Raw genomic sequence first — 21465 nt, 5'->3', positions numbered from 1 at the left:
GGAGCGGGCCAGACGGTGGGCCGGTGGGCGCTCTCCAGCTGGGGGAGGAAAGCAGCAGGCTGGATCCGGAGCGCCCCGTCCCGCTGCGTCCCAGGGTTATCCATTACTGCCCACGGAGAGCCCAGTGGCGACACTTGAGGTACTTACAGCAGGCGGCCCCCACCGAATCCACCTCAAATCGCGCCCACCTGCAGGGCAGAGCCGCCCCACGTGGGGGCCACACAGGGAGAGGGAATTCAGTCTCCCCCAGTTCCTGCCCACGAATCTTGTCATTTGGAAGTCAGGCTTCGCATCCGAGTGGAGTCCTTCCCGCTGCAATCCCAGCCCACTTTCTCCGCTACAGCAGCATCCTGACATCTCTGCTTTGTCCTGGATTAGGTGACCTGGGGCGGGAGGGGGGCGGGGTACTGGCAAGAAGGAGGGTGAGGATTTATGGTTCCGGTTGAGCCTGGAGGGGAAATCAAGGCCCAGAGAAGGGAGGAGGTTTACTGAGTCGGTGAGGGAGGGGTGGTCAGATTTCAGCTGCTTCAAAGATTTCTCCAGCCACTAGTGATGGCCAAACCGCATCCCTGTTTCTGGAATTCCCTTTGGCCTCCCCTGACAGACTCTTGAGTACAACTTTAAGTAGCACCCAGGGTGTCAAGAAAATGCCAAAACGAGCAGGTTTGGAATCACCCAAGGCCTTTTCTCTGTGCCCAGCAAACGCTGGAGCCAGAGGCGAGCCAGACATGCCAACTGCTTGGCACAGAGCTTTTGTTGCTGCTGCTGTTTTTAAGCAATCATCGTGTTGAATTGATGCGCTGAATGAAAATTGTGGTCGATGGGAACCATTTATCAAGGAAGAAATTGCGGAATCCCTTTGCATCTCTGCCTGCGGTGGGGAGTGCATTCTTGACTGGCGACCCACTGCTGGTTTGCCTGACATGGTGGACAGGCCCCCTGATGGCAGGCCCTGGCCACAGCTGGGCCAAAGTAGGCTTCTGGGAGCATCGTTCTGCAGCTCTCTGTGCTCCACGGCACCCGGTGCCTGAGCTTCCAAAAGTCACTCAACAGAGTGCCTTAGATTAACCACCCCTGCACCCAGCTAGCCGCCAGAAGCTCATGTTCCTGGAGGCCTGGTCTCCATCATGCTGAGACCAAGTGAAGGGGAGAAGGGTGGGGGATGGAGGCACTGCAGACTCACCCCATCTTACAGAAGGGAAGGCCCTGGAGGAAATGGCTAGTCCAGAGGGGAAACAAACCCTGCAGAACAGAGGACACCCCTGCCCCGAGTCCTGACAGCATGACCATGCCAGGGAGTCACTGGAAGAAGCTGTACCCTGATCTTAGCTCTGGCCTACGTGTTCTTGTGTGGTGTGGGTTGTTATCCAATTCCCTCCACCCATTGTAACACACGCTCAGTCCCACAAATACACATGACACTCGTACACACACCCACTCACCCTCCCATCAGTATCCTAACATTTTCCCTGAGCAGAAATGATACGTCTAGAAATAGGAATGAGAGACCTCGAGCCTGGAGCCTGTCCTTGTTACTTCTCCCAAACAGATTGGGACCCCTTTCTGTCTCTCTATCTGGAGACCTGCTGAAAGGATGGGGTGGTGGGGGTGAAAAGGGAGGACAGTGATACTGAGATGAAACATTCACTCAAAGGGCTTTTTCTCGAAGTACTCATGGATAAGATTGGGCTACGTTCCATGAGCTGAGAGAAGTAGCTCCCCTGAGCTTCTGCCTCCCTCACTCTGCAACCAGCCGTGAGAGCCGAGTCTCCAAATCCAGCGTTTTACCCTCTCTCCGCTGCAGCAAACTGTGTGCCACCATGCTGTTGGACCGAAGGGCAACCAGATTGCCCCAAATCTCCCTCTAGCTGAGTTCTTCCTCAGCCCCGTAACCAGAGCCTCCTGGCTCTCCACTCCACAGTCATTGGGCCTCCCTGGGCTGTACAGACCAAGAGTTTATTTATTCAGCCACTTTATTTATTCAAGCAAGATTTATTCATCAGCTACTCGGTGTTGTGTTTGACTCTCATGCTCGTACGACACTAACGTCCAAGGCCTGCTAGCGCTTGCTGCCCACATCTTCCCACCCCGTGCAAACCCCCATCGTGTCTCCTGAAGCATACCCCTCCTCCTAATAAAACAAGATTTGAACATTCTAGAAAGGAGCAGGGGACTTAACCAAGCACCAAGATGCTCTTTAAAACCCTGTGTCGCCTTGCTTTCTGCGCATGAAGCTCGTTGGGAACGTATCCTTTCTATTAAACCCTACTGCCATTGAGTTGATTCCAACCCTATAGGGCCCTATACAGCAACCTATAGGGCCCTATACAGCAACCCTATAGGGTTGCTCACGAGAGCTTCTGAAGCTGAAAATCTTTATGGAAGCAGATTGCCTCATGTTTCATCTGAGTGTCTGGTGGGTTCAAACCACCAACCTCACAGCAGCCCAATACTTAACCCACTGTGCTACCAAGACGCTTTCCCAAGATAAGCCCATGTGGAAGTGCCCTGTGTGCTTCCCTTTTCCTTACGAGGGCCAAGCAAGACAATTCCAATTCCCTGCAAACGTAGAGAGGAAGTCAAGATACGTGTAGACTCTATGCTCATCTTGAGACACAGCCCTCCCACTCCTCATGAGCCTCCCACACTGGCCCTCAGCTGGTCAGTGCCATCATGGTGCCCCCTCCTGTATCAAACCCTCACTCCCCAAGAAAGCTCAGATAAGCTCTTTCAGGCTGAAATATAAATGACTAGTATAAGGGAATGTGTTGTTTTGCTCCCATCCAGGAAAATTTGCATTTTAACAAGGAGAAAACTGCAAAGGAATCTCTCGTTGTAGAATTGCTGGCACTAGTGAGAACTTTTGGAAGGCAGAGGGACCATCCTGGATCCCCTAAACCCCAGTAACTAGCTCTTAAGATGGGCCCCTGCACATCCACGGAGCTGTTCTAGCCTGTTCTTTTGGTCCATCGCCAGAGAATGTCAAGAGTACAGGATAAAGGGTCAAGAGACCTAGATTGCCACTCACTAGCTTAGAAACCCCAGTCCCTTTCCACCCAGATCTTAGTTTCCTCGCTTGCCAAATGAGAACTTTGGGCCCAGATAACTTTAAGAGACGTTTCTAACAACGCTGGCACTTGTCTAATCTCCCAGAGGGCTTGGGGCCGCTAGTACAGCTCCTACAGCACCCCTCAACCCCCACAATAGCGGTGACCTAGAAGAAATGGCCTGGCACCACCCACAGAGCATGGGGCACCATCTCTGGGCGGAGACTCGGACAAGCCACCTGCATCACTCTGACCACAGCAGCCTGCCTGGCGGGAGGAAAGGTACCACTCAGCACACGCATCAGTCTTGCAGAGTTACATAACCCTCCTAGATACTCCAAACAAAGAGCAACAGCAAAACAGCCGATCCCTGCAACGCACTCACACAGCAGTTTTTGCCCACGGTGGCCTCGGCCAGAACCACTCTGGGAGAGAATTTTAGAAACCCAGCATCTTTTTGTTTTTTTCTTTTTTAAGTTTTCCCTCTCCCCATTTGTCTTCCTGGAAGAAAAGTCTTCAAGAGAAGAAACCTTCTGGGTTTGGCCAGAAAGTGCAGGGTCCTCTCTGCTCCTCTCCCTCTGCCCCTAAACAGAGACCCTCTACCACATCAGGCCTCTGCTCCTTGTCGCTCTCTGAGTCCGGCAAAAGGAAAGTCTACTGTTCTAACCCCAGGAGGGAGGAATTTGGAGGAATGGATTCAGGTTCCTTTGCAAAAGAGTGGAGGCAGTCTCCTGACTTCAGACTCCCTCCTGCCCTCCACTGTTGCCCTTGACAAGCGGGTGCGCCTTCTCTGAGCCCGCAGTTTCCCCCTCTTTTGAAAATGGGTAAGCTCCATCATGGCACTGTGGGGCTCCCTGGGGTGATAAGTCAGATCCCTTGGTGCCAGTAAGAGAAGTGACAATCATCTTCAAATGTAATTGAAGGGATTTCAGTTGAGCTCAAGGAAGCCGTTGCCAGCTGTAAACTTGCGAGCCCTCACCCCAGATTACTAAAGGGTCAGAGCAGTGCCCTGCCAGGCTGCATTTCAGAATAAGGTCAACCTCCCAGAGGCTGGAACCGCTTAAGTACAGACGTCTCAAGGCAGAGGGATGGGCGAGGAAAGGGCTCAGGCTGAAAAGTGACCTGTGTGAATTAGAAAGACTCTTAAACCTGGGTTCTTGTCTCTCTCTTGCCCAACTTTGGGTAAATCTCAAATCTTCTGGCCTCAGTTTCTGTCTGTAGAAATAGCACCATATACTGAGCAGGTAAAGGGACCCTGGTGGCCGAGTGGGTTATGCAATGGGCTGCTAGCTGCCAGGCCAGTAGTTCAAAACCACCAGCCTCACTGCAGGAGCAAGATGATGTGGTCTGCTCCCATAATGATTTACAGCCTCAGGCACGCAAGAGAGCTGCTGTACTGTGTCCCACGGAGTTGTTCTGAGTCAGAAGTAACTCGATGGCAGGGGGCTCGGTTGCTTTGGTATTGCATGTGTCAGGAGCTCTGGTGGCGTAATGGTTAAGTGCCCAGCTGCTCACTGAGAAGTTGGTGTCTTCAAACCCACCCAGTGACTCAGGAGAGAGACCTGGTCATCTTTGCTTGCAAAAAGATCACAACCAAGAAAACCAGTTCGACTCCATATGAAGTCACTATAAGTCAGCTCCCAACAAAGCAGCTTTGAGCACGTCCTCTGTGATGGGAACAGTTGATATCATCTATGATATTGGTCACCCTGTGGTAGATGACGACATTGTATAATGTTTAAATGTTAACAACCACCCTGTATGGGAAATAGGACTCCTCATTTGGAGAGAAAGAGGAGGGGCTCATAGGAGGTAACAAGTGAATGTAAGCTCTCCCATCGGTGGGTAGCAGAGCAGGGCGCCTGCCCCAGCTATGCCTTGCCTGTGCAGCCCACGTTCCCCACCACCGAGCTCTTGAACATTCTGTGATTCCATGGTGTCCTTAGCTTTCTTTCGGCTGGAAAAATCTAATTTCACCCAATCCTGATCCCTTTTTTATTGGTCCGTGCCCTCAGTACCTGAATGGAAGTGGCCACCCCCTCTTTGGCAGAAGCAATAACCTTGTGCAGCCTGCGTAGGAAGCTGCACTCTGGGCTTTCTGAGAAGCCAAGGAGGAAGGAGCTGCAGCGGCTCCAGCCGCCACAGAAACCGCGCATCTGGGGCTCTTCCAGGTGCAGGGAGAGTGTCCCCAGGAACTCTTACTAAGAAACCCTTTACTAAGTCCTACCTGTGGCCACATGGCCAGGGGCTCAGGATGAAATCAAAGAGGCCCAGGCTCCCCAAGAAGGGCACTCTTCTTGCCTCACTCTTGATGTGGGGTTTCAATTCAGGACTGAAGGCTTCAGGCCACTGAGGGACCCTGCTATTTATGCCACCCCTTGTCTCCTTTTTCCTATCACCCTCCCTCTCTTGGCTTCTCCACCCAGCCCTGACCCCATCTGCTTTTTTTTCAAAAGAGACCTATGACTCTCCAGCGGCATAGATAATTGCTGACTCAGCAGGGCCAACCGCCATTCCCTCTGACTTGGCTGTGGGCCAATGGTAAAATGTGCTAAGATGCCCTTTGGGGAGGGCCTTTAGAGTTAATAGTGTGTGATGGGAGAGGACTTTGGAGTATGGTAGGAAAGAGTTGGGGGTCAGCCAGGTGAAGGGGGGCTGGTGGAGGGAAAGGAGGCAATCGGAAACACCCCTGTGGCCAAAGCATGACGTCTTTTTTCCTGAAGGCTCTTCTTTTTCAACAGAAGGGAGGGAAGAACAATGGTCTGGGCCCTGGGAAAGGCATATCTAGACAAGGACTCATCCCAGCATCTTAGACAACGCAGCGTCCAGTTACGAGCAAAAGACACGCACGCCTATCGAGGAGGCCTGGTTCTGGCCTTATTTCCCAGCTTGTGGCTGGAAGCTCTGTCCCTGCTGCAGGTGAGGGAAGAACGGGAGGGTGGGCCAGTTCGTGAGCACTGGCCATCCCCACGCTTCCTCTGCCACCGTAGGGTGGGAAAGACCCTGAGCATTGAGGCTCTCCTTGACTGTTGGACCCAGTGCACCCTGCCCTTGGTGGATTGGGGACAGAGAAGGACAATGGCAATGGTGCATGATTCAGACATTTCTGGGGATTGAGTCTTCAGGGCTCTGCCCCCTCCCCAGCTCTCCTTGGCTCTCACTGCCCCTTGACATAAACCCTGAATAACTCCAAGAAAACCACCTCTCTGAGCTCGGAGCAGGATTTGCCCGCTCACCCTTCTCACCCTACGTTGTTTTGATACCGGGTGTGCTTGTGCTTATTTGGATGTCTCGGTGTTGTCTAGACGGGTCTGTTGAGCAAAGACTATTTGCTGCACCAAGTTCCGCACGTTGGACAGAATGGGCACTTGTTGTCCCATAGTGTTGACTGACTGGTAGGCCTGGACGCTCTCTTCATAGCTCCCAGGATGAGCAGCCAATCGTGAGCTGCCACCTCCACATAGCTGGCCCTGATTCAGCAGGGGTTGAGACACCTATGCCAATCCACATCTTAGACAACGCTGGCTGCAGACGACACATCGTCTTTTACCATATCTTCCCACTCAATGTGAGACCATGGCCCTCAAAAGATGCCCTTCATGAGGTGGAATTAAAGGCTCGAGGGAAGAAAATACAGGAGAGAGACAGGGTTGGGGGATGGGAAGAGAATGAGGCAGGCAAAAAAGAGAAGGGAAGAAAACAGGAGAAAGCAAAACCATGTCATAAGAAAGCAAGAGAGAGAGGAAGGGAGGTGAGGGCAGGAGTTGCTGAAACACTCGATTTCATAGTCACTTTGAGGAAGAGTGTGAGCAGGACTGAAATTGAATTCTAACACAAGAATCTGGCCTGGCCTCCAGCAGCGCACTGCCCGTGAGCCTAGAAGCACGGGAGAATTCGGGGACCCACAGACTGTAACTGAGTGGCTGGGCACATATGTGTTCCCCTATAGATGCCGTGAACACACTGAAGCCAGCAGCGTCAGGTAGGACCAGGTGCTTAAGGGACAAAGAGGGGACTTTGTTAGGTCAGACTGAGACTGGCTCCAGCCAGCAAAGGGGTAACGATCAATTCTGTAGATGCTGCGAGTCTTGATTGGAAAAATACAGAGGAGGAGGGTAATGTTTGCTGCTTTCATTAAGAGGCAAAAGCAGTAGGGGTTGAAGCTTAGCAAGAGTCGGGAAGCAAGCAGAGGGAGAACCTTCACCCATCAATTGCCTTTCTTGTATGATACCTCTGCCCTCAGCCACCCCACACTGTTGCTTTTCTGACATGCCAAAAAGGGCCACCCACTTTGGATCCACCTCAGCTCACAGAGGGAAAGAGACCAGGCTGCATATTGATGGAGATCAGGTGGTAATGAAATGCTCCATTATTTTTCAGTCCCAGGCTCCCTGGGGCTCCTGCCACTCCTGGGATTGTGTAGAGACTGGCATTCTGGGGAGAAGAGGTGAACAGGATGATGAGCTAGTGCATCTAATGCAGAATCCGGTTCCCCTTGGAGCCCTCATCCTGTTCTCAGCAACCTCACCTGGGCTGCGTCCTCAGTAATAGTGAAGCCAGAGAAGGGGAAATAAGGGACAAGTAAAGATTTTTGGCAGAATTATGGTCAGAAGATCCCTCTTCTGTCTGCCCCTCCCACTTTATCAAGTCCAGTTCTCTGGTTTAGCTGCGAACTCCTCAGGGGGACGGCCAGGGAAAAGGCTGCTGCCTCGGTTCTTCTCACTTCACCCTCTCCACAGAGATCTTCTCCCCACCTTCTGGCTCCATCTGCACCACCAACAGTTATTATGGGCAGGGGAAACAAGTACACAAAGTGGGGGCCGTGTGCAGAAAGCAAGGGAGGACCAAACTGGGATTGAGTTGGGCAAAACCTTGGGGAAAGAAATGGCTAGTCCAAAGGCATTCCACCAATCCAGAGGTCCACAATTCACCTGCAGTAGCAGAGAAAGCTGCAGGACGGAGGTGAAGCATGCATGTCCATACTAAGTCCTTGGGTGCCCAGGTTTGAGGAGCAAGAGAAAAAGCAGGAGGGTTCAGAGAAAGGAAGGTCCTACTGGTGTTATTAACCTCCAACAACTGTCCCCTCTTCCACTGTGCTAATTAGTTCTCACTTCCGTTCTTTTCCCCTGTGAGACAAAGACAGGACAAGGGGAAGGATGTGGATGTCGTGGGTTTTCTCTAGTAAATGGCAGGCGAGGTTGGCTAGGCGTCCAGGTGATAGCTCAGCCCTGGGTTCCCAGCAGGAACACCTGGGTGGGAAGGTTGAGCTCTCTAGGCAACAGTGGGGGCCACGGCAGAGTCCTGGCTCAAGAAAAAGGATATTTGATCAACTCTCCCTGCCTACCAGCCTCCTTAAAGAACACAAAGAAAGTAGAGGAGCAGTAGGTAGGGAAGAAGACACTAGAAGGCATGAGAAGAATCAGTTGGGGGGGGGGGCGACTTAATTACCAGGAAATGATGGTTGCCCCAGGGAATTGGAATGGTTCATTTTTCCCTTCTTTGAGAAAAAGGTCAGCACATCTTGGAAGAAGAATATTGCTGTTGGCTGAGCCACGGGCATTGAAGGAAGACAGACTTTCCGCCTGTTATCTCGAGAAAGGAAGAAAACAACTATGAAACCGAGACGGGCAGAGGGTCCATTGAGAGGTGTGGGGGATAAAAAGGCATCTTCTGGAGGCTGTATGTTTTCCAACTCAGACCATCCAAGGTTTTTCAACCCCTGCCTGCTATTCCATGGTTACAGCAAAGATCCTTCGTGAGCAAGGAGGCCCTGACCCAACTTTGCTAACTCTACAATAGAGGTGAGGAGAAAATGCATCTTTAAGGAAGACATCAAACCTTCACAAGTACCCTTAGACCGAAAGCACACTTGGGATTAAGGCTCTTGGCTCTCTGTCCACTCCCCCACCCATCCCACCTCCCCCCTCACACGCACACTCCTTTTGGAGGATGAGATATTGATTTCCCCTGAGCTGTCCTTCCATGCAGTCATCACATCGCTTGGTTGATCAGAAGAAGAAGCCTGACTTGGCCACAGCCTTTCCAATACAGGGGAGAAAACCTCCTCACCCCCTTTCATTTCTTCACCTCACGTTCCTAGTTCACGGATCTTTTCAGTGGTGATCGTTGGGACCTGGAGTTCCTTGCTGAGGGTAAAAGGGCATGTTTCTCTTAGGTCCCCAAATAGCCAGTGAGAAACAAGGCTTGCCATCACCCATTGTAACAGACTCACACGGTCGGGGGTTACATCCACATTAGCGACTCCCATTGCTGTCTCCTCGGCCTTGTTCTCTTCCCATGATTGCTAGCATTCTGCACAAAAGCCTTTCCTTCCCTGAGTCCGAGGAAGACGCTCTAGTAAGCAGAGCTGAGTCCTGCCCTGGCTTTAGAGTCTATTTCTTTCTACCCCTTTTTGGTTCTGCAGGCGTTCAGGACCAAGTGCTCACTCGCGTCAGAGCAGAGTAAGCTTCTGTAAATGAGCCACTCCTGGCTTCCACTCCTGGTCCCACGGCATCAGTTAAAGAGCCAGCCCACTCCCCTGGGAAATGCCTTCTCCCACCCCTCACCTCCCCCTGTCTCTAGATCCCCTTTCACACCATTCCTGCTGTTCTTGCCCCTCTACCTCCGCAATCCCCCTCATGCCTCCGTGCTATGCTCTGTGAGCTCCAGCCTTATCAACCCTTAACACACCTTTCCCCCGAGCCTCCTCTTTCTCACGCTCCATTCAAATCATTTGGCTGCCCCCGTCTAAATTTCTTTGAACTTAAAAATCCTCCAACAGTTCTTTTTTCCTGCAAGCTTCATCTTCCCCAGAACTTCCTCCCAATCGTGTTCCCTGGCAGCTCTGCCAGGTGCCCAACAACCTCAAATCGTTTAAAACCCATTTCGTTCCTCTTTTGCTCCCAAGGATGTCCTGGATCCCCCGCCCCCCTTTTTTTGTGTGTGCCAAGAGCTCCAAAAACCCTTTAAACATTTGCGATTATTTCCACCCTTTCCCCGAAATCTCCTTGAAAGCTGTTTTCCATCCCTTCACTTCACATTAACTCTAGGTCCTCCAGCCTCGGGTTCACCCCGCGGCTACCCCATCTTCCTCTCACACCCACTTGCTCCCCCACCCCACCCCCAACAATCCCCATTCCCTCTTCCCCACTCACTCAGGTCTCCTGGTCAGGACGCCCTTGCCGAGGGCGGCGGGGGATTTGTGTTGAAGGAGGGTCCCAGCGGCGGCGCAGCAACTCGGGGGGCGCTCCTTTTCCTTGTCGGCGACAGCCCCGGGTGCCACCGGGTGCTGGTGGGGCGACTGGGGCGCGTGTGCCCTGCTGCTGGGGCCCGGCTGCGGCTGCACCAGGAGCTGTCCGTGGTGCTGAAGAGGCAGCTGCTCCGGCGCGGGCGGCGGCGCGGCGGGCGAGAGCTGTCCGTGGTTCTGGAGCGGCTCCTGGGCCCCGGCGGCGGCGGCCGGGGGAGCCGGCAGCGGGGGGACGAGCCCGGGCGGAGGCTGGGCTTGCAGCAGCTGCTGATGCTCCCACAGGCTGCGGTTCTCGGCGCTGAGCTCGTCCAGTCGCCGCTCCAACTCGTCTATCCGCTGGCGCTGGGTGTGGATGAGGCTCTGCTGGTTCTGCACGATGGCCGTGAGCTCCTTGAGGTAGAGCACGGCACGCACCGGGTTCTCCAGCAGGCTCTCCATGCCGCCCGCCGCCGCCGTGCGCCCCTGCCTGCGCCTGGGCTGGCGGCGGAGAGTGCGAGGGCGCGCAGGAGCCCTCCTCGCCGGTCCAGCCCTCCTCCCCGCCGGCGGTGCCGCGTCACCAACACACGGACGGGCACACACGCACCGAGGGGCGGGCTCGCGGCGCCGGGCCCGCCCACCTGCCCTCCCAGCGCCCGGCCGCCGGGGGGAGCAGGCTCGCTTCCTGCAGGGCGGAGGGGAGCCGGGAGTGTAGCTAGGAGTGAGGAAGCCAAAGGGGCAAAAGGAGGCCGAGACAGCACGGAGAGACGGAACTGCACAACTGGGAACGTGGGAGAAGAGAAGCAGAGAAGAAAAGAGTTTGCGGGGGCTGGGGGGGCTGCGAGAAGGAGGAAGCAGCAGCAGGAGGAGTGGGGGGAAAGGGCGAGAGACCTGTGTTCCAGGAAAGGAAGGCCAGGACTCCAGGCTCATTGGAAAGACCTTGTGAGGAGGAGACGCCACCCTGGCCTCTTCCGTACTTAAACGGTCTATTCTGCTGGGGAATTCCCTGGAATGCTGGCACTATAAGGCCCAAAGCACCCTAGGGAGACATCTAAGTCAGCTTTGAGGAAACTTAGTGGAGTGGGAAGGCTGCTTACGTTGGTCTTTCTCTGAAAATCAGACCTCAGCACAGTTCTGTCCACGGATAGGAATACCAACTAAAGAAACCCTCTGGGCAGTGGACTAATACTTCCAGAAACTTCTAAAAGGACCAGTCCATCTGATTAACATTCATAAAATGCCTGCTCTTGTCATCAGCCAGGTGGTGATGAAGATCGGATGACTAGAAGGTAGTCCTGGGCCTCGTGAAGCTTTATGATTAGGTGGGTGGATCAGATACAAAATAATTTTATACAGTATGATGAATAATAAGATCAAATTATGCCCTAAGTGCTCCAGGAATTCAACCGCTTGGGGATTCCTGGAAGACTTCTTGAAGAAGTAACATTTGAGGTGGGGAGGTTTTTCAGGAAAGAGGGACACAGTATAAACAAAAGTCCCGATAGACAACTCAGCTTGGACATTATCATTCATTCTTACAATCAAGGTATGGAGCACACCTCTTAAATGTAAATCAATATCCTAAGAACAATGCAGGCTACATGTACCAGAGATCAAAAGCCATAGTTTCTATAATCAAGGAGTAACTAGAAGACAAATCAAAAATTCTGTAACAGCTCTGCAAGCCAAGTGTCACTGGAGTTCAGAGAGAGAGAGAGACGTTGCATTGGACTAAGTGATCTTGCAAGACCTCAGGTGGTATTACTCAAGCTGGGCCAGAGGGAGTGGGGAGGATTTGGACAGGTGGACAGAACAAGAGACCAGCAGAAGGGGCAGCTATGTCAAGCAGCAGGACAAGACCCACGGATGGAAATATAGAACTTTAGTTTGGCAGATGGATGACTCTCTCCTCTTCTATAAAAGGAGACTGGAATTTGGTGCTTGAAGCATTCTACTGCATTGTTCCGTTCTCCACACGGGTGGTCCGTCAGCCTCCCGATCCAGCTGCTCTACCTCCAGGCTAGACATATTTGTGGATACCATATGCACAGTGAGTTGAGCCAAGCGAGCCCATCTAATGCCAGGCTTGACCTTAGGGACAGGGATTTGTGCCCTGCAAATATATTGCTTTCTTTGTACTTGTATTTTTGTTTTTGCTTCTGTTTCATTTATCTTCTTAAAAAACTTCCTTTTGTAAATGATGAAGGATGCTCAGTCACAGCTGAGTCAACCGTTGAGAGGCTAGAGAAGCCAGGGAGATGTCTCAGTAGTGACCAGTATTTCAGCTAAAGAGTAAAACGTGGGAGTTGGATATGGATAGATCGATAGATGGATAAATAGATAGATAGAGCTTTTTTAGTTTGTTTTCTAAGAACTGGCCAACACTCTTCTAGAAACTACTTGTAGCATCATTATCCTTGGAGCTGAACAAAAATGCAGATATCTCAGTTCAACCAGACGAGAATTTCTAGAAATAGGGCTACCTGGTTTTTGACATTTTTATTTTTATAAATCCATTTTACTGTTATATTTTATAGGCAGGAGATTACACCTATTTTAAGTGTACCACTTGCTGAATTTTGGTAAATGTACACGCCCATGTAATCACTACTTCAATCAAGATGCCCATCACAGTGAAGAGTAACCTTGCGCCCTTTGGCAGTCAGTTTCTCCCATCTTCAGTCACAGCCAACCACCAATCTGCTTTATGTCAATATAGATTAGTCTTACCTGTTCTAGAATTTCATATCGCTGTAAGTCATACATATACTCTTTCATTTCTTTCTGATTTTGCTCATCATAGCGCTGAGGTTCATCCATTCTGTTATAAGTATCACTAGCTTGTATTTCCTTTGTGTGGATATATGTAATTTGTTTCTCATACCCATTAATGGACATTTTGGGTATCTCCAAGTTTGGGCTATTTTGAACACAGCTTCTATCATTATTGCAACGATCTTTGTGTAGATATGTTTTTACTTGTCAAGGGTGAAAATATAGAGTTAGAATTGCTGAGTTGTATACAAAGTGTACATTTATCCTAACAAGAAAGATCAATCAGTTCCTGCCATTTAACATTATTCTACGGTCACCTCAAATCAACAGACACTCCCCCAAGGATGTTCATTAACCTTCGTGGAAATTCAAGTCCAGGAGGGAGGGACACTTGTGTCTTAGAGAAGGTGATTTCACTTCTGTGCTAGATCTATATTTGTGCCCATTATAAAGAAAGGTGGCCCAGCAGGATGCTCAAATTAGAGAACAAAATCATTGATATCATATGCAAGTAAAATTTGGCTGAAGATCATCGCAAAAAAGGTTACAGAAGCACATTGACAGGAGCTGTCAAAAGCTCGGGCCAAATTCAGAAGAAGAGGACGTGGATAGATTTGGGTTGAAAGCAGAGAGTACCAGAGAGATGTTTACTTGTGTTTTATTGACTATGCTATGGCACTCAACTGAGTGGATCATAACAAACTATGGGTCACCTTGAGAAGAATGGGAATTCCAGAACATGTCAGTGTGCTTATGCAGAACTTGTACATGGATCAAGAGGCAGTTGTGGGAACCGAACAAGGACATGCTGCATGGTTTAAAATCAAGAAAGGTATGTGACAGGGATGTATCCAATCACCACACTTACTCAATCTGTATGCTGAGCAAATCACCAGATAAACCAACTTATATGAGGGAGAATGTGGCATCGGGATTGGAGGAAGGTGCATTAATAACTTGTTAGGACAAAACCTTGCTTGCTGGAAGTGAGGAAGACTTGACGCCCTTGCTGATGACCATCAAGGACAGCAGCCCTCAGTGTGGATTCCAAGTCAATGTCAGGAAGATCAAGGTATTTTCCAGTTTACATGGTGCCGGCACACACATGCTTATTTAATCCTCGCATCCACGCTCTGATGAAGTCATGAAAAGAATTATTCTTCCCCCTTTCATGACGCGGAAATCGAGGCAACAGGCAGTTGTGACTTTCTTGAGATCGCATGGTTGAGAGGTGGGAGTCCTGTGACCAGAACCCCAGTCTTAAGACCTTGCTGTGCAAAACCTACGAGTGAGATTGTCTCCTTCGGTGGAAGTGACAGCCTCGTGTCTGCTCCCAGGCCGTGCTCCGGATGTTTGCTCAAGCCGTTTCTCCTTTCTCGGCCAGTGCATACATCCCACCGCCCTCTTGATACACAGTGCGTTCCAAGTGACCGCAGGAAGCAGAGGGGAACTGCCCATTAAGTTTCCTAGGCTGTAATCTCTACTGAGGTCGATTGCCAGGTATTTCTCCTGTGGAGTTGCTGTGTAGGTTTGAACTGCCAACCTTTTGGTTACACTGTGTCGCCTGGGCTAGAATTAAGCCCCAAACCAACCCCACTGCTGTTGAAGTAGATTCTGACTCATCGTAACCCTAAAGGGCAGAGTAGACGTACCTTAGAAGGTATTCAAGGCTGTAAATCTTTACACAAGAAGGCCGCCACCTCTTTCTCCTGTTGGGCCACTCATGGTTTCACACTGCCAACCTTTGGATTCGCATCCAAGCACTTTAACCATTGCACCACCAGGGCTCCAATTAGGCAAGAATCGTTGTTAAGTGCTACTGAGGTGGCTCTGACTCACTGCCCCATAAGTCTGTGACTCCACACCACACTGTGCTTTAAGCACAATAAGTGCTCAAATAATGTGTGTTGAATCAAGGAATAAGGAGATGGCCAAAGAGGAGGAAGGACACTGAGTAATTGCGCTTAGTTGTAGGGAAGACTTCAGCCACAGGACAGACACTTTATGCCTTTGGGTCTTGGATGCCTCACTTTTATGATAGGACACTTGGTTCACTTGTGTATGTGTGTCTGAGAGAGAGATATTACATTTTCTACATACATACACACACACACATATATAAAATTGACAGTAGAATGTTTCAAAACTGAGTTTGTAGAGCAAGATCATTTCTAGGTTTCCCCTTGCATTGACATAGACATCTGTAAGAGCACAATCTTAGGGCAGTTTGGTAGCAGTAGAAGGGATATGAATGAAGGCTTTGTTGCCCAAAGACCACCAGTAGCAACAGCAAGGCATTGACTCTGTTCCAGTCATCCAGAGCCTCTTCCTTCCCCTACTACCTGACAAGAACAGGAGATGCTGCCTCACCTGCCCAAAAGCTGTATCAAGCTAGAGGAAAATTCTCACTTTAGCACAGCAGGCCCACGGGTTTCACACCTGGCCGTGGGGCTGGCCAGCTCCCCATATGGGTAGGTGGGGTAGCAGAAGAGATCATGGCAGCATCTGCACCTGCCCTGCAAATTCATTTGAACCTAGACAGTAAGAGAGGGTAGCCAAGGGTCATTTTGTCCAGTCCCCGGGCTCTGGACAGGATAGTAACTAGCCACACATGACAGGAACAGATCTGGCTCATACATGCTTCTGTTGCCAGGACTTGAAATAAATCAGGTGATCAGCCCACAGGGAAATAAAGTAAATTCTGCCTTTCCTTGTAACCTTTCGGATCTATATTCGTAGATGTTTGCCTTATTGTTATATAATAACAGTGATGATGATGATGATGATGATGATGATACGAGCTAGTATTTTCACTGCATAGTTTTACATATCTCTGGGCCTTGATTTTCTTTACTGTAAAGTGGGGATGATAACCGGCCTACACCATGGGTTGTCATAAAGACAAGTCCACAATACATGAAGAGTGTGACGACACATTTTCTTTGCTTCTCAGAGTGCCGGAAGCATGTGCTGTTATTATTCTTGCTTTTTAGATGTGGCAAGTGATGCTCAGAGAGGGTGGATAGCTTCCTTGAAGTTGCACAGCCAATGAAATCAGGACCAGGATTAGAACCCTTGTATTCTGAGCCCCAGCTCCCTTTATTTCTGAGCCTTATATTAGGATAGCAGATGTGAAATAGAGTACTTGAGGGATGGGGGTTAACAGTGGTCCTCAACGTGTATGTATGACTAGATGAGCTACAACATGTAAAGTCCTGAGACCAGATCTGGCTCGGAGCATGTATCTATCTGGTCAAGGTTAGCTTTACCACCGAGAAACCGTTAATGCTATCCTGTTTCCAAAGATCTCAATTGATCCTCACAAAAAGCCTATGGGGTTGTTACTAACCCCACTTTATAGATGAAGGAAATGAACGAACTTGCCTAAATCTAGTAAATAACAGAGTCAGAAATCCCGCCCAAACCAGGAGGATGAGGTTTTCTCAGCCAGGGTTTTCCTTAAACACAAGCTAGGCGTGGACTTGTTCCCAGTCCCACTCACCCCAAACAAACAATCCCAACGTCATCAAGTCCCTTCTGACATAGAGACCCTACAGAGTCTCTTCAGAAGCAGACAGCCTCATCTTTCTCCCTGGGAGCAGCTGGTGGGTTTGGACCTCGGACCTTTCAGTTAGCAGTCCAATGCTTCCCTGACAGTGTCACCAGGGCTCTGGTATCCCACATCAGGAAGGTCAATTGAAGGATTGCAGTTTATAGCATAGACCCCAGAGGGAGTTCTGAGCCCACCCTCCAGGCAAGTTTTGAGCTAGGAAGGCCTATTTATCTTTAATTGCCCACTTGATTGATCCCTTGATGATGACTCCATGACTGTACTCCATGCCTAAGTCCAGAGAAGCCCCAGAGGAATGATGTTCTGGGAGAAGAGGGCTGAGGGGTGGACTCAAGTCAGCAAATGCCGTTATTGTTGCTGGGTCTGGGATGACCCCTTGCTCTTGTTGTGCCATAGAGCTGACACCTACGGAGACCCTATTAGAATGTTTTCAGGGGCCATCAAGTGAGCTGCCATGCATAGTGATCTCACCTATGCACAACAGAACAGAACACCGCCGATCCTGGGCCCCCTCCTAACGGATGCAGCCCCTGGGTCAGTCAAGGGCCTTCTTCTTCCGGGTGAACCCTCTCCTTTGCCAAGCAGAATGTCCTTTTCCAGGGACAAGTCTCTCCTGATAACATTCCCAAATTACGTGAGACAGTAACTCTCCATCTTCACTTCGAAGGAACATTCGGGCTGCACTTCCTTCAAGACCAGACAAAGGGCGTGTGCTCTTCTGGACGTCCTAGTCCTTCCGTCCTCTTTGCCAGCGCCCTAATTCCAAAGCAGCGTTCTTCCCTGTCTGCTGCCCAACTTCACTTGCACACGAGGCCATCGAAAATAGCGTGGCTTGGTCACGTGCACCATCGTTGTCAAAGTGACAACTTTGCTCTTTAAACCTCTAAGTGGATCTTGTGCAGCAGATTCTACCAAGGCAATACGTCCTTTGATTCTTGACTGCTGCTGCCATGAGCATTGATCGTGGACCCAAGGGAAATGAAATCCTTGAGAGTTTTCATCGTTTCTGTGTTTATCATGATGTTGGCTACTGGTCCACCTGTGAAGGTCTTCATTTTCTTTTCACCGACTTGTAATCCATAGTGAAGACTGTAGTCTTTGACCGTCATCTGTTCAGCAATTTTACTTCACTCTTTCTTCCTTTGCTTTTAGCTTCTCTATGTTCAAGAGCAAAGTTCAGAGGCTCTTCTGACATCCACTTTGGTCTTTTCTTTTTTTCTGTCTTTTTAATGGCCTTTTGCTTTCCTTCATGTATCAGGTTCATGATGTCATCCCACAGCTCATCTGGGCTTTGGTCATTAGTGTTCAGTGAGACAAATATGCCCTTGAAATGGTCTCTAAACTCAGGTGGGATGTGCCTAAGGTTGTATTGTGGCTCTCTCGGTATAGTTTCAGATTTCCTCAGCTTCAACCTGAACTTGCATTTGAGAAACTGATGGTCTGTTCCACAGTTAGGAGCCCTGATGGTGTGTGGTTCTGTGTTGGGCATGATCGGCAGTTTGAACCCACCAGTAGCTCTGAGGGGGACAGACTGGGCTTTCTACGCCTGTAAACAGTTAGAGTCTCAGAAAGCCACAAAGGTTTGTTATGAGTCAGCCCTGACTCAATGGCATTTAGAGTTCTGCCATTGGCCTCTGGCCTGGCTTTGGCTGATGATATTGAGCATCTCCATCATCTCTTCCTACAGATGGAAATTTGATTCTTGTGTATTCCATCTGGTGAGGTCAGCGTGGATAGCCACCGTCTATGTTGAATCTTCAGCTTTGTTTCCGTCACCAAGCTCACACTTTCCAACGACTGGACTTTCCTCTTTGTTTCAACTTTCACATTCCAATGACGAGCAATCACCGATGCTTTCTGATCACGTTGGATCAAATTTAGACTGAAGACGTTGGTAGAATTCTTCACATATTTCATCACTGGCTTTAGTGGTCGATGTGTAAATTTGAATAAGTGTAATAACAGGTCTTACTTACAGGCATCTAGATAGTAACCTATCAACAGCATTTTACTTTGCAGTAGATCCTGCAATATTCTTTCTGATGGTGAATTGAGATGCCATTCCCATATAAAATTGTAAACCATATAATTGTCTAATTTAAAATGGTCAATACCAGTCCATCTCAGCTCACTAAGGTCTAGGCTATTGATCTTTAGGTTTCATTTAATTTTTTATGACTTCCAATTTTCCTAGATTATATATTTTGTACATTGCATGTTCCAATTATAATGAAGTTTTACAGCTACTTCTGTCATTGTATCAAACAACGTTCCACTGTTATTCCTGATGTTTTTCAGTAGCTAATCCATTCTTCCTAGTTCCGGAGAAAGTAGACAGGGGTTTGAACCCTTACTTGGTCTCGTCCAAGTTCTGTGACTTTGAGGACGTTGCTTAACATCTCCGAGTCTCTATTTCTTTGCCTGTAGAATGGGTATGATAGGGATATTGTGTATGGATAGGGTATGATAGGAATCTGGCAAATAATAAATGCCCATAGTTATCAAGCATTTAATGGGATTGGTGAAGATTTCTGAAGTTGGAACTCAATTTACCCTTTGGGGAACTCAGTTACCCTTTTGGTCACATGAACCTCCCAATCCTCCACTATGAGAAGGATCCATATTGGCATCTCCTGAACTGATATCCGTGGCTGTTCTATGTGGACAATATACTAGGGTGCAAATCCAGGCCCTAGCAGAACCTGTAAGCCCAGACAAAGGTGGGAGCAGCCCACTCCCATCGCTTCCCCAGGAGACGGCTGTCTTGAATTTGGAGGACAGAAGTCTCTAGAGCAGGGACCTTGAGACAATCTAGCAAGCTTGGTCCAAGGAGGGCACGAAGGGAGCTTGCCTCCTTCTTTCATGCTGGCTCTGAGGAGGCCCTGGGGCACCTGTGTCAGTCTGGGTGGATTAGAGAAACAAATTCATAGACACTCATATGTGTACAAGAAAGAGCTTTATATACAAGAGCAGTTGAATATTGAGAAAACATCCCAACCCATAAACCCGATATTAGTCCATATGTCCAATACCAATCTATAAAGTCCTCTTCAGACTCACAAAATACATGCAATGATGCCGAATGCGGGAGGATCACAGGACAGTGGGTGGGAGGTCTTGTGGATCCAGTGGCATTGTAAGCATCTCAGCACTGTCAGGGGTCTCTACATGGCTTCTCTGGCTCCAGAGGTCTGGTTGAATCAGGGTAGGTCCATGCGGCTTCTCCAGTTCCCAGGGTGTAGCGCCATGTGTCATGTCAGTAGCGTGTCTCTCAGGGAGTGAGCAGAGAGAGAGAGAAGTGTCTTCTGCCTCCAAGGAGGAAATACAGGGGTTCCCAGAATTTTCAGGAAAAGGCCAGACCCACACGGAGGCCTTATTGGCTATGACCCGATTGACAGACTACACTCCACCCCTTCGCTCTTAATCCTCTCAAGTCCCAAATTGACACCAGATTATGTAACTACCACAGCGCCCCTGGGAATACCTGAGAAAGCATTCAGCTGGAGCACAGTCTGAGAATACTGGTGTTTGGGTCTAACCTGTGCCCTCTGCCCAGGGCCAATGTCTGCCCCAGAGTGGCACTGGGTGGAGTTGCAGGTGGCACAGGATTTAGGGCCCAGGAAGAAGAAGGGGCCTAGGTGCTTTGCCTGCTCTAGGACACCCTGCTATGTTATCCTTGTACCTGATATTTCCCAGGATAAACAGAACCCTGTATCCCAAAATGGCTATCTAATTTTTAGGATGACAAACTGGTAAGAAAGGTTTTTCCTAGCTTGAGCTGCAATCTGCCTTCCTTTACCCTTTACCCACTGGTGTGAGTTCAGCCCTCTGAAGTCTCATTATACTCCTACAAATCATTCCCTCAAACCTCTTCCAGGGGAAGAGGAGAGGAGATTAAGAAGGAGGGAGTGAGGAAGCCAGATCCCTCATGGAGGGAACTTTGTTACATAGCATCTCTGACCACACTGGGTTGAGGACTTGTTTTAGCATATTCCCTTTCTGATTGCCAACAAACCTTCCCCACTCCCACCCACCTCCGCAGCACTGCTCTTAAGAGTGACCAGGAAGCAGTCAGAGCCCCCACCCCGGGGAGGATTCTCTAGTTCGGAGAGCTCTATTAATTTGTTTTCAAATTTCAATTCTTTTTAAGCTTTTTTGCCTTTACTTCCCCAGAAGGGAGTGGGGAAACCCCACCTTTCTCAAATATACTCTGAAATGAAACTGGGATGAATAGATGGCTGGGTGGACCAGCAGATGGGTGGTTGCATAGGCAGGCCGCTAGATAAATTGGGACTAAGGTGATTACATACGTAGATGTACTTCAGAGCCAGACTACCAGTGTTTGAATCCTTGCTCCATCATTCCTTAGCTCTGTGACCCTGAGTGGGTGATGTAGCCATTCAACACCTCAGCTTCCCCATCTGAAAATGGGTATGATATAAAACCCCAGGTCACAGGGAGGACGGGATGAGTGTATATAACCCACCGCTATGGAGGCAGTTCTGACTCACCACGACCCTGTATAGGCTGAGGAGCAGCGGTTTGAACCGCTGGCCTGGCAGTTAGCAGCCCAATGCCTAACCCACAGTGCCACCAGAGCTCCTGAAGGGTCTGGAACACAACACCTGGAATAAAGAGAACCTTCCTCCCCGAGTGGGCTAACCCCTGAGGCATTGGGAGTTCTGGAGAATACTGTTTTCAGACCCCTTATCGAGTTCATTTCCTCACTTGCCAGAGGAGAAAATGAGTCCCGGAGAGCGGCTTCCCTTGCCTAACTGGGATGCAAAACCAGGTCTCGGCCTGAGGTGACAGTGTGTGTCCTGTGTTGGCATGGGGGACTGCAGGTTACA

General features: G+C 49.7%; 1 protein-coding gene across 1 annotated transcript in view; it reads right to left on the bottom strand.

The window, feature by feature from the left end:
- Nucleotides 1–10736, bottom strand: part of IQSEC3 (IQ motif and Sec7 domain ArfGEF 3) — a 116652-nt gene extending 105916 nt beyond the window's left edge. Inside the window, exon 1 of the mRNA XM_045295896.1 lies at nucleotides 10202–10736. Coding sequence (XP_045151831.1) covers nucleotides 10202–10731 — 530 coding nt within the window. The 5' untranslated portion in view covers nucleotides 10732–10736. The remainder of the gene's footprint in view (nucleotides 1–10201) is intronic.
- Nucleotides 10737–21465: the final 10729 nt, after the last annotated feature.

Source organism: Echinops telfairi, unplaced genomic scaffold (assembly GCF_000313985.2).
Source record: "Echinops telfairi isolate 266 unplaced genomic scaffold, ASM31398v2 ScPeMD7_6273;HRSCAF=7185, whole genome shotgun sequence".
NCBI classification, from domain to species: domain Eukaryota; kingdom Metazoa; phylum Chordata; class Mammalia; order Afrosoricida; family Tenrecidae; genus Echinops; species Echinops telfairi.
The sequence above is the reverse complement of the archived record's forward strand: the minus strand, read 5'-3'. Positions and strand labels throughout refer to the sequence as shown.